Consider the following 16383-nt stretch of genomic DNA (forward strand, 5'->3'; position numbering starts at 1 on the left):
CAGCTGCACAGAAGAAAGCGGATTTTTGGAATAAAGGCGTCTCACTCTCTCAGGTGCTGCGGGTATTACCACCGGGCTAGGGTGCGCTGCCTTTTTGCGGGGAGGGTCGCCACGCAGCGGGCAGGAGAACCAGGGAAGCACTTACGGTAGGGAGAGCCGTCGCCGCACGCAGGCTGGCAGTGCGGGTTTCGCGGGGCAGCCTCGGTCCCGCACGACGCGCGAGCAGCAGATGGAGCGAGGGCTCGAGCGTCTTGGGCATTATATGCACCCCTGCTGACGTCACGGCTCGAGTAGGACGGGGTGTTTATTGTTTGCATCTGGAAGCAGGACGCGCCTTGTCGTGTGTGCGTTTTTTCCTTACCTTTGAAGAACCCAGAGGCGTGTTCTAATGCTTCACAGCTTAAATCAATGCATATATGTATAATACAGACATGAATTGATTCAAATCAACAAAAGCCGAATAAGTCCCTAACCTAATAATGATTAATCATCACCATCATCATCATCATCATCATAATGGAAATCTATGCAGTGCGGGTAAGAATGTTGAAGTGCCAACATGCAGTCAGTGGATGTCTTGTTGCTCTGTATGTGATTTTATTGTTTTATGCTTGTTGATCCAGGTCAGATTTAGCATGCCTAGCCATCAGTACTAGTGGCACGCCAACAACAGTGTGAGTGTGTCAGTAGTGCACGCAGACCCCAGGGACGGCAGGCACATAACACAGGAAAGTAGCGTGAACCCAGTGCGGAGATAAACGGGTCAGCTTAGCCTCAGCAGGTGGTGTAACATCATGCTGGGTCCAGAAGACATAACTGTAAATGTAGCAAACGTAGACCAGACACAAAGAAACTGTTTCTGTACACGGAGTGATGCCGGCGGGGGTGTGGCACAAGTGTTTCGGTGAAGGGGGGGGGGGTCTTGGGGTCTTGGAGCACTTGAGGGCCTAGAGTTTTCCATGCAGTGTGTTTCCCAGGGACCTTCAAAACATGACCCAGGGAGAGGGCTTAATTCATTCATTGGATAATTAGTTAATCTCATTGTGTGTTTTTGGTGGATTGCAGCTCAGAAGGCTCTTTGGTTCCGAATTCAAGACCTGCATTGACCTGAAAGACCTGCAGCACTCAACACAGATCTGATTGCTCCAGCTTCACGTTTATTATATTACATTTTTACCTAATAACTCTTTGCTATTTTCTCCTTGGTTATTGGTATTATGATTATTGTTATCATCATTAGTGCTTTCTCACACCTACTGTTTCAGTCCCGCTCCTCCTGTGTCTTGTACTGTGTAGGTGCTGCATTCCGTAGTGTATTGCATTCATCAATCCGACACCTTTTCTGTGTCAAATCGTTTTACCCTTTGTAACTGTTCTGCATTGGAAAACAGTGTCAGCCAAATAGTCATCATCAATTGATAATGATATAATAATAACATTATAGAGATCTGAGGCGAGTTGTTGAGCCACAAGGCCATATCACAGTACAGCACTGGTGTGTCCATCCCTTCATGGCTTGATATAATTCTATGGTGCTCACACTTCTGCACTATCTAGCAAACTATATAAATAACATTCTTTTATGTGTGAACTGAGTGAGTTTGTGTGTGTGTGAGTGAGTGTGTCTTTGTGTGAGAGTGAATGTGTGAGTGTGTGTGAGTGAGAGTTCTTTGTGTGAGTGTGAATGTGTGACTGTGTGTGAGTGTCTGAATGTTTATGAGCATGTGTGTGTGAGTGTGTGTGAGTGAGTGTTTCTCAGTATGTCCGATACCTTCCTGCAGGCTAGCTGACAGTCGTCTGTTATCTGTGAGTTCTGAGGCTGACACTGAGCCCTTTGCTTCCTGCCATTGTTGCACTGGAGCCATGGCCAGAGCTGCGCCTCACTCCCACTCTGCACTGGGCCCTGTTGTTTTCCTCAGTTTCCATGGTGACAGGGAGCTCGCCAGCCCCCTCTGTGCAGTGGGGGAGACCCTGTTACAAGACAGGGAGTCAGTGCAAGCCAGACACAGGGAATGAGGAAGCAGACTTCACAGAGTAAAGGATACGCGGGGGATTGTGTGACATCACAACAGTGCGCTAGGAAAACACACACAGGGATGAAGCCCTGACTGCTGTATTTCGGTTAACAAGGGAAAGAGGGGCTGTGGGAAAGTGGAGTCTCTTTTCTCTGGTCTGTTAGTAGTACTGTAACAACCTCCCTCAACACTCTGCTCCTGCACCGGCCGAATAAAAGGGCACACCATGGCAGTTTTTCACCACGCGGTGCTGCTGCAGTTACTACAGCCATTACCTGTCATGCAGGAGAATGTGAAATCACAGCACAGCATAGAAAAGCACAATTAGGTCATGGCAGAGTGTATGGAGAGGTCGAGGTCCTCTAAGCTGTGATACAAGCTGTAGAGAATCTCAAGGCAGTCAGGCACGTGCACGGCAGCACCAGTGGAGGACCAAGGGAAAACTGGTGTGCAGATTTACTGTGTTCCCATTACTCCACAGGAAAAACATATTTATATTAATACATATACTGTGTTTACATATGCACACACATGCATTCATTGATCCAATCTGTGTTTCTACTCACAGAGGTACAAATACACCACCCCAAAAGCGAACAGATAATTCTGTAATTTTAAATATTGTCTGTTGTGTATTTGCATGTACAGACAGGTGATGAAGGAAAAACCTGAATAAATGAGTGAAGCAATTAGCATCCTATCCTGCTCTGTGGCATGCATAAAAATGCTGGGCAGGCCCAGTAGACCTTGATTTTGGATCAAGATTGCAAGAGGAAAGGATCTAAGTGACTTTGAAAGAGGGGTCATTATTGGGGCACGAATGGCAGGTGCTTCAGTCACAAACACTGCTCAAGTGGCTAGTGTTCTTGACAAATGGGTGAGTTAATGTGTGGCGACACCAAGAGAATGGTACAGGCCTGACTGCTTGACCCCTGAGTGATCACCTTTATCCTATGGTGAAACATTTCTATCCTGATGGGAGTGGTCTCTTCCAGGATGATAATGCCCCCATCCACAGGGCACGAGGGGTCACTGAATGGTGTGATGAGTATGAAAATGATGTGAATCATATGCTATGGCCAATTGAACACCTATGGGAGATTTTGGAGTGACGTGTTAGACAGCGCTCTCCACCACCATCATCAAAACACCAAATGAGGGAATATCTTTTGGAAGAATGGTGTTCATCCCTCCAGTAGAGTCCAGAGACTCGTAGAATCTGTGCCAAGAGCATTGAAACTGTTCTGGTGGCTCATGGTGCCCAACACCTTACTGAGACACTTTATGTTGGTTTTTCCTTTAATTTGCCACCTGTCTGTATATATATAGATAGATAGATCAATATGTTTGTGCACCATGCTTTGGTAAGCAAGTGTATCAATACCTTTTCACAGAGTGACACTTTAAACAAAGTGAGAAGTAACAGGAAAAGTCCAGCGTTGCTGATCTGAGGGGATCCAAGACTGGGTTTACACAGAGGCTTATACTACAGTGAGATCAGAGTGGGGCTGCAGCCTCTGTGAACACACATCTACCACCTGTCACGGCAGCCTGGGTCTCTGTTCAGCACTGTGCGATCTCTTGGCTCACAGTGTCAATCAGTATACTAAGCTCTAGTCAGGGAATGTGATAGTGGGATTATTTTATCCGTGGGTGTGGGTGTGAGTGTGAGAGAGAGAGGCGGAGGATTCTGTTCTGGACTGGACATACTCGGTGTTAACCAGCCTACCTGTGTAAACTGCCGGGTATTAGAGAGCAGCCCAGCCTTCTATTGGCCTGGATGCTGACATGTGCCATTAAGCAGGATTCCTTACAAAGCACTTTAAGGCCCACGGAACACAGAGACCTGCAGACACCGTCCTGCAGCTGCCACGGGTGCAGCGCCTCACACTTCACAGGAACGCGTGCGTTTGTGAGCGTGGTGGGGGGAGGGGGGCTGGTGACGGGTGTATATTCATCAGCAGGAATCCAGCGATGCCCTGCCAGGGGATATTACAATACAGTAGGGCTCATCCCTTGCGTGTGAGGGACATCCCCTCATGCCACCATGTTTCTTCTGCTCCTCCTTTGACAGAGCACTACACACTGACAGAAGGGAAATGTCATCTGCAGGACAACGGTGTTTGGGTTCAGTATGACAGAACACTTTATTTAGAGTTGCACAGGCAAGTGCTTGTGACATATACAGACTTTTTTAGAACGGGCAGTCGTAAAAAAACCTGAAAATATTAAATTTAGAAATCTGATAATAATAATTTAAAAATGTGACCAAAGAGTTAAAAGCTAAAATTAGACTATGGCAATATAGGTACCCACTGAGCATCGTGAGAAATATGCATGAAAAAGGTTGTCACTGCATTCATTATATGTATATACAGGCCAGAAACACAGGTAATCTGTTAAGATCAGTTTTTCCAGTTATATACACACCTACGATCACTGATCTGTGCAGAGGTGGCGGTGTGCTTTACTATCATGACCCTCGAATACATAATCATACGAAAATATGGTTGTTGGTTTTACATAGCAGGAGAAACACTGCCTCAGTAAGCAAATTATTTCAAATGTCCCTGTTTTCTCCTTGTGGTTTCACTGCATTACCTCAGTACAGATAAGGAAAAAAACACACACACACGCATACAGATACACACGAACATGCAGACACTTGCACAAGCACGGACCCTCACACATCTGAAAAACACTGAACAGGCTCTCGCACTTGAGCACACATACTTACTCAGACAGACAGGACGTGCTCACACAGACAAGGCCCCCATTCACACCCTCGTCTCACACGTGTTTCTGGCAGCGGCGCAAACATGTTGAAAGCCCAGAGAGAGAGGGCAGATGGGGAAGATGCGTCACCTGCACCATAAACAGACAACAGCCCTGTTATGCAAGCGACACAATGGCTGTTATTCAGGCGGTATAATGTGCTGGTGATATTTTTAGCCTCCTGTTATGCATTTGATTCATAAACAATATCTAGCTTGGGGACTGAGTCTGGCCCTGGCACGGCGTATCAATGGGACTGAAGGCAGATGAGCATCCCAGGGAATGGAGAATGGAGAGGAAATCACCATGCGGCCTTGACCACCAAGGCTGCACAGATGTAGGAATGTAAACAGGATTTCACTGCCGGAGAGCCGACCGAAACCCCGGAGAGAAAGACCAGCCTTGAAGGCAGGAGCGCAGGTCGGAAGCTGACACCACAGAGTGATGCCGGCCCCCAAGTGCCTCCCAGGAGGAGGAGACTCAGACGGATAAGGAGGGCCTGAGCAGGGCGAGGCCTTCACATGACAGAAAGGCTTGATGCACTGCCTCACTAGGAGTCAGTCCCAATCAGCAATCAGGATGAGAATAAGTAGTTTAACAACCAAACAGTGCTCTGAATCTCTACTGTGGAAGGTGCACAGCTGGACACTATATGGCACCAAACATAGGCAACACTAAAAGTTCAGGGTCTGCTACAAGTGCCTTAGTTCACCACTTTTAAGTGAAGGTTGAAAATAATTTAAGCCTAAAATGATTATGAAATCTCTCACTAACTGTAGCCCAATCCACAACACTTTTTGATGTGGAAAATGAATCTGAACAAAGTCAAAATTGGTTCTGTGATCATGTGATGTATTCTGTGTTAAGTCTGTTGTGTGTCGTTTGATGTCGAGTCCACCAGTCAAGTGATGCCCCCCAGTGGATGCAACATTTCACACTGAAGCACTTAAATAAAACTACAGAACTGTTCCAATGTGTTTGATTTATTGTATTGTATAATCACCATCATCATCATCTCTACAACAACTTATCGTTTCAAAACCGAACATCAGAACTATGCAGCCTGCATAGCCTGCATAAACAGAGAGGTGTCCAGGAAGGTATCCTATGATGATATCATTGATCATTTTGCAGCAATGAAATCGAGGTGTGTCCAGTTTTAAGACAGTTAGAAACTGCCCTTCATCTACTGTAATAGCACACATAATGCAATTTTGTTGTCTCTTTTTAGTGTCTTTTTTGTTAACCCATCTTATGCACCTGTTGTAAAATATTTGATTGCACATTAGTAAATATTGTGTTTTTATGTTGTCTTTATTTTATTATTTTTATTTTATAGCCGCACACAATATTTTGACTCTCCTTAAAAAAAATGTTGCACTTGTATTTCTTATGTGTTTATATTATTACAATTAAAAAGTGTTATTTCCCCTTAAACTGGTATTTGTTTTGGGTGGGTGGAGGTGGGAGCGGTTTTTAGAGATCTCGCCTAGGGTGCCAGATTGGCCAGAAAAGCCCCTGTATGCAGGATTCAGACTCAATATAGTAAACTCATATGTGGATGCTGGAAAAAAAATACTCCAGACATACACTATTGCAATATCATGATATATAGCCCATATATATAATACGTTAAATGAGGGTCTAGATTTAGGCAACGTGTCTGTAGCAAAGCATGCTTAAGTAATAATGCCAATGCTATTCTCGGAACCATTGGGACAGAGGCAGTGGGAGCAGCCGGAGTTATTTTGGAGGCGCACCACTGTAAACATGGCGGCGCCCATAACCGGGAAAGTGTTTTCATTCCAGGATTACCGCGCTGTCCCCGACCCGATTTTCGAAGTCAGTCCCGAGTGTTTACACCCGTCGCCGGTCCCAATCGTTATAGACAATGGGTCTTTCCAAACCCGGGCCGGCTGGGCCTGTGGCGGAGACCAGTTTTCGACGCCTCGGCTGCTCTTTAAATCCGTGGCGGCGCGGAGTCGAGGGGCGGCCCGCAGCGAGACTCAGATCGGCAACGACATCCCGAACCTGGAGCCGCTGCGGTGGCTGCTGAAGAGCCAGTTCGACCGCAACGTGGTGGTCAACTTCGAGATCCAGGAGCTGATGCTGGATTACACCTTCATGCACCTGGGCATCACCTCGGAGGTAAGACTGAGCCAGAGCGATATTGCTTTCGGTGGACATCAATGAATCAAATAAAAGCTATAGGATGTTCTTTGCTTAACAAACTAATTTGGAGAAATGTATTTAACATTACATTTCATTGTGAAATCCAATGCAATTAGGGGAAATAACGGGTACAGAAGATACTGCGGAGGCTTATATCAATAAACGTATTGTTAATAATAATAATAATAATAATAATAATAATAATAATAATAATATAGCATGCAATTATTATTGCCCCCCCCCAGTAAATTAAAGTACTATTAATTCTATGGAATGATTTAAACTTGATGTACACTAGATGCAATATGCAAGTGCAATGCTTCCTGTGAGCATGCGCGTTTGAATCACATTCTCAAAGCATACATTTCAATAGTACACAAACTGCCGTATTACAGGATTGTGTTTCATGGCGCACCGTAGTCATCTCCTCCATGCATTGTGAGGGAATGAACAACAACAGATATAGTATTTGAAAATGTTTAAACGCATAGGGTCGAATCCATTTAAAGCTGGACATCCAGGGTCAAATTTGAAATTGCTTAATGCCTGGACCTGGATGGTTCCTATCCAGAGGGATGATACCGTAAATAAACTAATAAGAGCTCACTTAGTAAGACTGCAAGTTTACTTCACATTGGACAATTTTTGAAAGTGAGCGAGTTAGACAACTTTACGCTTTGTAACACAGACATTAGTCGTTAACATCAGTTGCTTTTTCTCCTGTGTGATCAGTTATTATGATCAGTTATAGTGACAATAATTAAAAACCTGCGTCTGATGACATACTGTGATCTTGAAACTGTTAGTAGGCTGAGATTACATGAAGCTTTGCGAGTTACTTGAAGTTCTAGTTATAAAGTTCCAGGTGCTTGAAGTTCTAGTTATTAGTATTATTAAGTTTGTTTGTACAATCACAAACTCCTCACACAACTTTTGCACACTGCAGTGATTGGGTCTCATAGATAAAAGTTTGTGTGATTTTTTGTTTGTTTGTTTGTTACCTGATATATCCACAATCAGTGATTCATCACTGATTAAATATTCAAATAATGGCATAAAGCCTCTGTGTTATACATCTGTGAGCTGTCTGCCTGTACGATGGGCCTCTGTGTGTGTTAACCTGGTGGTGGTGTGCCATGCTCTCCCCAGGGCAGCGTGGAGCACCCAGTTGTCCTGACGGAGGCGCCCTGCAACCCCCTGCACTGCAGACAGATGATGTCCGAGCTGCTGTTCGAGTGCTACAGGGTCCCGCGCGTCGCCTATGGGGTGGACAGTCTGTACAGCTTCTACTACAACAACACACAGCGCGCCCTCCAAGCGCCGCACACCGGCATCGTCATCTCCTCCGGGTACCACAGCTCCCACATCCTGCCGGTCATCGAGGGCAGGTATGGAACCGCCCTTCAGTCCCAGTCAGCTATCTTTTTTTCCTTCCTTTGTTTTCTCTGTTCTTCTTAGACCAATTTTTATTCTTGTTAAATGCTCATCAGGGTTAATTTTAGTGCAAATTCTGTGATTGATTAGCTAGTGAACAACGCAGCAAACGAGCAAGACCTCCTCCCTTGTGTGCGCGAGACTGTTCCTGACGGGTGGCTGACCCAAGTTCGGCACAGCGTGTATAATATGAAACTGCATCCTGGCTTCCTCTTGTGACAGGTTTGATGCCCAGAACTGCAAACGCATCAACGTGGGGGGCAGCCACGCCGCCTCGTACCTGCAGCGCCTCCTGCAGCTGAAGTACCCCGGGCACCTGGCCGCCATCACGCTGAGCCGCATGGAGGAGCTGCTGCACGAGCACAGCTACACTGCCCTGCACTACCAGGAAGGTCAGTGCTCCTGTCCCCGTCCATCTCATCAATATTATATTTAATTGATCTCTGGCAGTTGGGTCAATTAAGCAGTTAAGTCAATTAAGCGATTTAAGTGCTGCACGGCTCACAGTCCACAGCCCACCACAGTGCACCAGGGCCAGGCTGGGGAAAATAACAGCTAGACCTCACTGCACTGGTACTGCTCTGCACAGAATAATAGGTATATAGCCAAAATAATACCTTTAAATGACACTAAACGTCACGCAGCCCAGCACTGACACACAGGCCACCGCTGTAGATGGTTCAGTCTTACAGATGACTTGACTTAAATCCGTCTTTATGTGAAAAAGGTCCCATTAAATAATAATAATAAACAAAAACAAAAAGTGGGTGACTGGTGCGTGTGCGTGTGAGGGTAAACACACACCTCTTCACCAGGCTGCTCCCCCTGTCGTTCCCTGTAATTGTGTGTGATGCCTCTCTCTCTCTCTCTCTCTCTCTCTGTGTCAGATCTGGAGCAGTGGCGCTGCCCAGAGTACTATGAGCGCGAGGTGCACCGGCTGCAGCTGCCCTTCTCCCCAAAGCTGGCGGGCGGCTCAGCCAGCGCGGAGGAGCGGCAGGAGAGGCGCACACAGCAGCTGCGCCGCCTGCAGGAGCTCAACGCCCGGCGCCGGGAGGAGAAGCTGCAGCAGGATCAGGAGCGGCTGGACAGACTGCTGGCCGTGCAGGTGTAGCATTGCAGCCCAGCACTGCACACTACAGCACCAAACTATACCGTACATTGCTCAAGAGCCCGGAGACCTACAGCACTGTTAACAGGGATTATTACGTGTCTGTCTGTATGTCTGTGCAGGAGCTGCTGGAGGATGGCCTGCTGGATCAGTTCCACAAGGCCCTGGTGGAGCTCAACATGGACTCGGCCGAGGAGCTGCAGTCCTACATCAGCAAGCTGAGCGTGGCGGTGGAGCAGGGCCGGGTGCGCTCACTGCCCACAGAGGGGCCCGACAGCAAGCCTGAGGTCAGGGTGTGTTTGTGTGTGTGTGTGTGTTGTGGGGGGTTCTGGTCTGTTTTTTTTTTCCTCCCAGAGCTCCAGACTGTGCTTGGTCAGCTGTCTGCGTCCCTTCTGTGCTTCAGGCTGCAGGCTCTTGTATTTCTTATTGGCCAACCCCAGGTGCGAGACATTCCATGTGTGGACTTTTTTTGGGGGGGCATTTGACAAAAATAGAATCTGTTAATTTTAGTTTGTCATTTTGTTCGCAGTCATGCCTTAGAGGAGCCTGGCGGATCAAAAATGCAGAACGGATCAGGCGCAGGTGCAGTGTGGGGTCTGGGGTCTGTTTCCCAGTCTAATTGAGACCCCCGGACTTGAGCTTGAGACCAAAACCTGACGGCTGCTGTCAGTCCGCCACCCTTCCTCCACAGTCCGGAGCCCAGTGGGGCCGTCGTGTCTCAGTGTTGTGCATCACTGTCCCTAAGCTCTGAAAGGCCACAGGGAGGGGGCTTGTGATGTCACCATGCCAGAGTGTGTATCGGTTTGAAAGGTCCTCAGGGCCCCCCGGGCCAGGCTGGGATGGGGGAGGGGGGGTTGGTGACTCACTCTTACTCTGACCTTCGCACCGACCCCTCGGGCACCACGGATGACTGTGCTGGGGCGTTTGAGATCTGTATCGATGGCATGTCTGTGGACCCCTGGGAGCCCAAAAGGGGTGTGCTGTTCCAGGCTATTTTGAGTCATGCTTGCTTGTATTCTCTAAAGTGCTAGACTGCACGAAGCTGCCAGACATGAGAATACATAGATACATATATCCTAAGACCCTCTTTGCCTGAATCCTGCGGGAGAGGATTGCGTTATATTTGTATCTCATTCTCTGTGGCATAGTGGTGCACGCACACCACTGACACACAGCACTGCCTGGCTGAAGCCCAGCTCTACTCTCATCTGCCACTAGGAGGGGCAGTAGAACCACATCGCAGCATCTACTCGAATTTGTATAAGTACCAGTGCAGAGCATCAAGCAGTCAACCCTGTCCTGTTGCCCTGTTGTGCATCAGACGAACAGTAATGATGATGTGTGATCTCATGGGACGCCAGCAGACACTTTGTTATTAATTTTGCCCTGCAGAGGCCTATGGAGACTCGAGTTGTGTGCACAATTGTGTTACTTATCCCCGAGTGTTGTGCGCTCGCAGGGAACTCTGGGATAGGTAGCTCAGTGCACAAGATAGCAGGGAGCGCAGTCTGCTGTGGGCACTGCTGTGTGTCAGAGCTGCAGCTCTCAGTGTCGTGCCCCCCCCCCCCTCACTCCTCCTGTTAGTGGGTGCCGGCCACAGTGACGCACGGCCCGCCCTGCCAGGAAACCTTGGCCCCAAGCATGCGCTGCCTGAGCTCGTTGGGTCACTGTGAGCTTGTTTGTTTGCTCTTGTTTCTGGGGTTCAGCTGTCGTTGCTCTTGTTGTGTCCTGGTGGGGTGCCTGTGGAGCCACATACTCCAGCTGAACTGAAGAGGCAGATTATTCTATTGCTGCTTTTTTATCCAAGCTTGTCGCATGTATTTATTCATAGTATGCAGCTTCTTACAGAGACATGAATGCTGAACAAATCACCTGCTTATCTAGAAACATAATCTATGTTAATTTACTATATGCATTTATAGTAAATATTAGTATAGAAGTCATTCATTACATTAAAATATATTGTTCTGTTTGTTTGGAAGCCTACAGGGTTAGATAGTTAATTAAAAAGAAGAACTACAGAAGAGCTTTGCAGTGAGAAAGCTGTGGCCTACATTAGCACATCAAGGAGCCTGTGGTTTGCAGCTCATTGAGTTGCACACAGTGCTACACTACCAGGCGGCTCAGACCGAGGGGTCGGTGGTTAGGTGTTGCCAGGGGCTGCAGTGCTGTGGCACAGGACTGAGAGCTGGGTGGAAGCGATGGTGGTTTCCAAGTGCTCCCAGCAGTGCTCAGCTCTACAGCAGCAGTCCCTTCATGTCGGTGGGGAGGCTGGCCAGCCTGTCTTCACTCTGTCTCTCTGTCTCAGTGTGACAATGTGTCAGTGTCTCTGTATGACAATGTCTGTGTCTCTGTGTGACCGTGTCTGTGCCTCTGCCCCTCAGACCCCTGAGCTGGAGCCGTCTATGGAGGAGGGGGAGGGTGTGACGGAGCTGGAGGCCGAGCTCACTGAGGAGCACTCTGAGTCGGACAAGACTGTCAATACAGTGCCGGTACGTGGACAGATATCCTTGTTTTTAATTGCACGGGTCGGTCCCATCAGCTCCACACTGAATATTGTGCAGTACTGTTGCGCTGTCTCGCTGCCACCGACACTGTGCCCGTCCTCCCCCAGCCTGCATTCAACCTGGCAGAGTACCACCAGCTGTTCGTGGGCACTGAGCGGCTGCGCGTCCCTGAGATCCTGTTCCAACCCTCGCTCATTGGAGAGGAACAGATGGGCCTGACGGAGGCGCTGCAGTTCATCTTGGACAGGTAGAGCAGCACCCCAGTCGAACTTCCACACGGGGCGCCAGAGAGAGACATCCAACACACACGTAAGGGCCCACAGCACTGCACACACCCCCCACACACCCCCCACACACACAGACCGACAGGCACAGGCTCAAAAATGCACACATGCAGTACTCACTTATTTCTGGGTTTTTAGTGTAAAATGCAAGGTCCCTTTTTTATCCTCCCCATGGAAAAAGACTGTGTGTAAACTGAAGCTGGTTGTTCAGGTACTCTCCGGAGCAGCAGGGGGCGCTGGCGCGGAACGTGTTCTTGACGGGGGGCAACATGCAGTACCCGAGGATGAGGGAGCGCATGGAGCGGGAGCTGCTGGGGATCCGGCCCTTCCAGTCACACTTCCAGGTACAGACACCAGCTGGGGGGAGTCCAGTGGGACAGTCTCTCCACTACAGCCCACATTTTGGATCTCGCCTGCTCCTCTTATTACTGTGAAGCCTGGCACCACAGGACACCATGCAGAATAAAATCTTTTTGCCGCAGCTCACATCGTCCATATGAGTGACAAGTGCAGGGTAAAGCTTTGCGGGGGGGGGGGGGGGTTAGAATCAGTGTCTGGAGTTATTTCAAACAGTAGAGTTTGCACTTAAACTGCTTGCTGTGGAAATGGGCGTGTTTCCGACTTTTTTGTGGTGGAGCAATTATCACACTGCAGCAGCATTGAGAACCAGTCAGCAGGTCATTCTTTCTGGCATTCCTGCTTAACATTTGGTTGGCTAGTTGTCTGCTTACATGGTATGTTGTGTTGAGTTCAAAGTTAACTACTGATTCTGATTGAAAAGTAGTTCAATAATAGTTAGCTTGTTGCATTGAGGTCACACAAGCATCACTTGACAGGTGAGGTGAAATTATGAATAACAGCTGATACAGGTGTCTATCTTGCGCCTTCTTTTCCTCGTCCTTTTCTCTGCCCTCTCTTTTAAAAGATGCCATCTCTCTCTCTCTCTCTCTCTCTCTCTCTCCACCTCCGCGCTCTCATCACAACCCCGCTGCGACCACACCTCACCTGCCCCCCCACTAGTGCACGTTTTTAGGCGCGCTCACGCTACATCTGTCACTCCGCTCGTAGCCGACATATTGTACGCAGCGCAAAAGCGCTCGGTTGGATTTGAATTTGTTTTTAATGTTATGTATGTCATATTTTAGGGTCCCTTTGATATTATGGTGACCTAAGCGAAAGCCTAATTCGACTGTATGGTCGGGCCGGTCCTGGGTGGGGGCCTATAGGGGGTCCAGTGTAATTTATTCCAAAGCTCAGCTGGGTTGAGAACCAGAAAAGCCAGTGACTCTCCAAACGCTTATTCTACTTATTATAAGAGGAACCAGACACAGGAAAGCAGGAGCAAAGAGCTGCTAGGCTGGTGTGAGCTAAGGACGACGAATAATATTATATTTTGTAAGTCACCCTGGATAAGGGCATCTGCTAAGAATAAATAATAATAATAATAATAATAATAGTAATAAGCTCATCTGCGATTGGCTGATCAGACATTGCAGACGGTGGACGTGCTGATGTTTGTCGCTGGTCTTTAAAGCCCCGTGGTTACAGTGCATCTCTCTGCTCGACCCCCAGGTGACCCTGGCGTCGCGGCCGGCGCTGGATGGCTGGTACGGGGCACGGGAGTGGGCGCTGCGCCACGTGGGGCAGGCGGAGGGCTGGATTACCCGGCAGGACTATGAGGAGAAGGGCGGGGAGTACCTGAGTGAGCACTGTGCCTCCAACCCCTTCATCAGCCACCGCATCGCCAAGCCGCCCCGTGCCTCCGAGCCCCCACCTGCACCAACCTCCTCCACCTCAACCCTCACCACGACAGCCCCTGCCCCTGCCCCTGCCCCTGCCCCCGCTCCAGCCTCTGCCCCTGCCCCAGCTCTGGCCATGGACCCAACCGCAGCTCCTGTCACAGTCACTGCTCAAGTCACAGCCACATCCCCGGCACAGATGTCCATCCTGGCCTGACAGATGTCCTGTCCAGCCATGGCAGCTGAGTGGGGGGTGGTTTTGCATTTCTTCATCAGAGGCCAACAGGACACCAGGAACCCCAGCTAATAGCACTGTCACAGCTAGATCAGGAGGCTCTGAAATCACACACAAACACACACACCCACATACAAAACCACACACGCAAACATAGCCACACAGTTTAATGCCGAGGAGAGGGCTGCTGTGCTGCAGGCCCCCCACAGCCTGGCTTTCCTGGCATCGCAGGTTCGTCATGACTGTGTCTCCCTCTCCAGAAGGCCGTGGGGGTGATGCTCCTCCCTGCTGTACCCATCTGACAAGCCTCACTCTACAGACACATCTGGGGGGACGTGAGCCGCAGCCATGAACGCCGAGCGGGCGAGACCCGATACGTCCCCTGCTGTGGAGCGTCCCGACAGCCTGGCACTGTACACCGCGTGGGATTGAGGTGATCCTCTGTGGGGCAGGTTAAAGCCTTGTTCTCTAGTGGGGTTCCCAGGTTGCCCCCCCCACTCCTGCTCCCCCTCTGCCTCACTATCCCAGTTCCTTGTTCGAGCTGTCCCTCAATCTTCTTCATGAGACGCTAAACCCGATCACTGCACTGAGCGGCCCGGTGGGAGCTGGCAATGCCTAGTCTCACTGCCTAGTGCCAGCGAGTGGCCGTGGTTGAAGGCATCTGCTGAAAGACTTGCTCAAAAGTGCCTCAGTTTCTTCATCTTTAATATTTTTTTATATATATATATATTTTTTTTTTTATAGACCTCTAGTGTAAACGTGTATTATTTTTCTATACCCTTAAAAGATTCTTGGTAAAATAAATGTTAAAGATGTACAAAGTCTCGAGGTTAGATGGAGCCCTGGCCCGGAGGCATGTTTGGTATTTGAGGAATCTGCGTGGAGACAGAGAGGTGGGTCACATGCCGGCGCAGTGCAGAGCTGGTACCGCAGACTGTTACCAACGCAACCCAGCGGGGGATGCCAAAGAAGCCCCCTTGTCCGACCTTGCAGAGAACAAAACATCATGGAATTGAAAACAAAAAGAAAAATATGGTGTGTCGATATTTTCCTTAATTTAAACATTCTTGAACTGTGTATAAAAAAAAAACTGATTTTGCAGATGGGATTGTCCTGGCCGTGTCTTTCTTTAAATTTTTTCCTCTCGGTGCTTGGGTGGTGCAGTGCGCGGTGGGTGTGGGTCTCAGTGAGCTGTGGAGTGTTTCACAGAGCTCACCCTCCGCTCGTCACAAGCGGCAGATTTAATGAACTGGCTCCTGACTCCACCGGTCACTGCTTGCCCCCCGAGGAGGGATGGAGCCACGGTGCCACACAGCATCATTAATGCACAGCCTGTCAATTCGCAGGTATAATCAATAACCCCGCTCTCTACCTGGAGCAGCAGGCCTGGGACTACACTGTGTCAGGTCTTGTCGGGACTCTCCCTGCCTCACCTGCCCACTGTGGCCGTGCCTGCTGGTTCAGACAGCTAGTCGTCGTATGTTGTAATTCTCTGAAACCCTAACACTTTCATTTACAGCTGAGCTGGGGAAACAGAGACAGAAACAACGTGGTACAGGAGCTGCTTATTGTTACTGCCAGGAAGGGAAAAGTGCCCCCCCTCTCACACACACTCACAATTAACTCAACACTGTGCTTTATTTTTTGAGTGAGTGCCAGTATGGTGTACAGAGGCCCAACATCCAGTGACGGCCTGGGTGGTGGGGGTGCGCACAGTGTACTGCAGAGCCAATCGCTACACCTGACCTAGTTTTAGGAAGGCCATGATGGGCAGGATATGGAGCTGAGTGATTTCCTGGTGAATATTTCCTGAACATACGAGTTATTAATGAAGCCCATGCTGGAGCTGCGTCTCACCGCCTACCTAGGCTTGTGAGCGTTACCCTCCATGGGGGCGGCTGTCAGACAATGAGACGTGCAAGAAGGCCTTTGGACCTCCGTCTCCACTGTCCCAAATGGCCAGCGAGGCGGAGTGCAGTGTGTCATCAGGGGTCACGTAGGCATCTCCCCATCGACTGCCAGGAGGTGTTGATGAGGAAAATCAATTTCAAGGCTGTTTTCTCATTTTGAACTGTTGTGCGTTTACAAAGGTCTGTGTAATGTTAGGCAGAGGA

General features: G+C 48.9%; 1 protein-coding gene across 1 annotated transcript; it reads left to right on the forward strand.

Annotated features, from left to right (window-relative positions):
* The first annotated feature begins 6533 nt into the window (after positions 1-6533).
* Positions 6534-15372, forward strand: actr5 (actin related protein 5). The gene is made up of 9 exons (XM_066702151.1): positions 6534-6938; positions 8112-8350; positions 8619-8788; positions 9284-9501; positions 9627-9791; positions 11889-11996; positions 12119-12258; positions 12507-12639; positions 13868-15372. The coding sequence occupies exons 1-9, from the start codon at positions 6561-6563 to the stop codon at positions 14249-14251; spliced, it is 1935 nt and encodes a 644-aa protein (XP_066558248.1). The 5' UTR covers positions 6534-6560; the 3' UTR covers positions 14252-15372.
* The last annotated feature ends 1011 nt before the right edge of the window (positions 15373-16383 follow it).

Source organism: Amia ocellicauda, chromosome 4, assembly GCF_036373705.1.
Source record: "Amia ocellicauda isolate fAmiCal2 chromosome 4, fAmiCal2.hap1, whole genome shotgun sequence".
Lineage (NCBI taxonomy): Eukaryota > Metazoa > Chordata > Actinopteri > Amiiformes > Amiidae > Amia > Amia ocellicauda.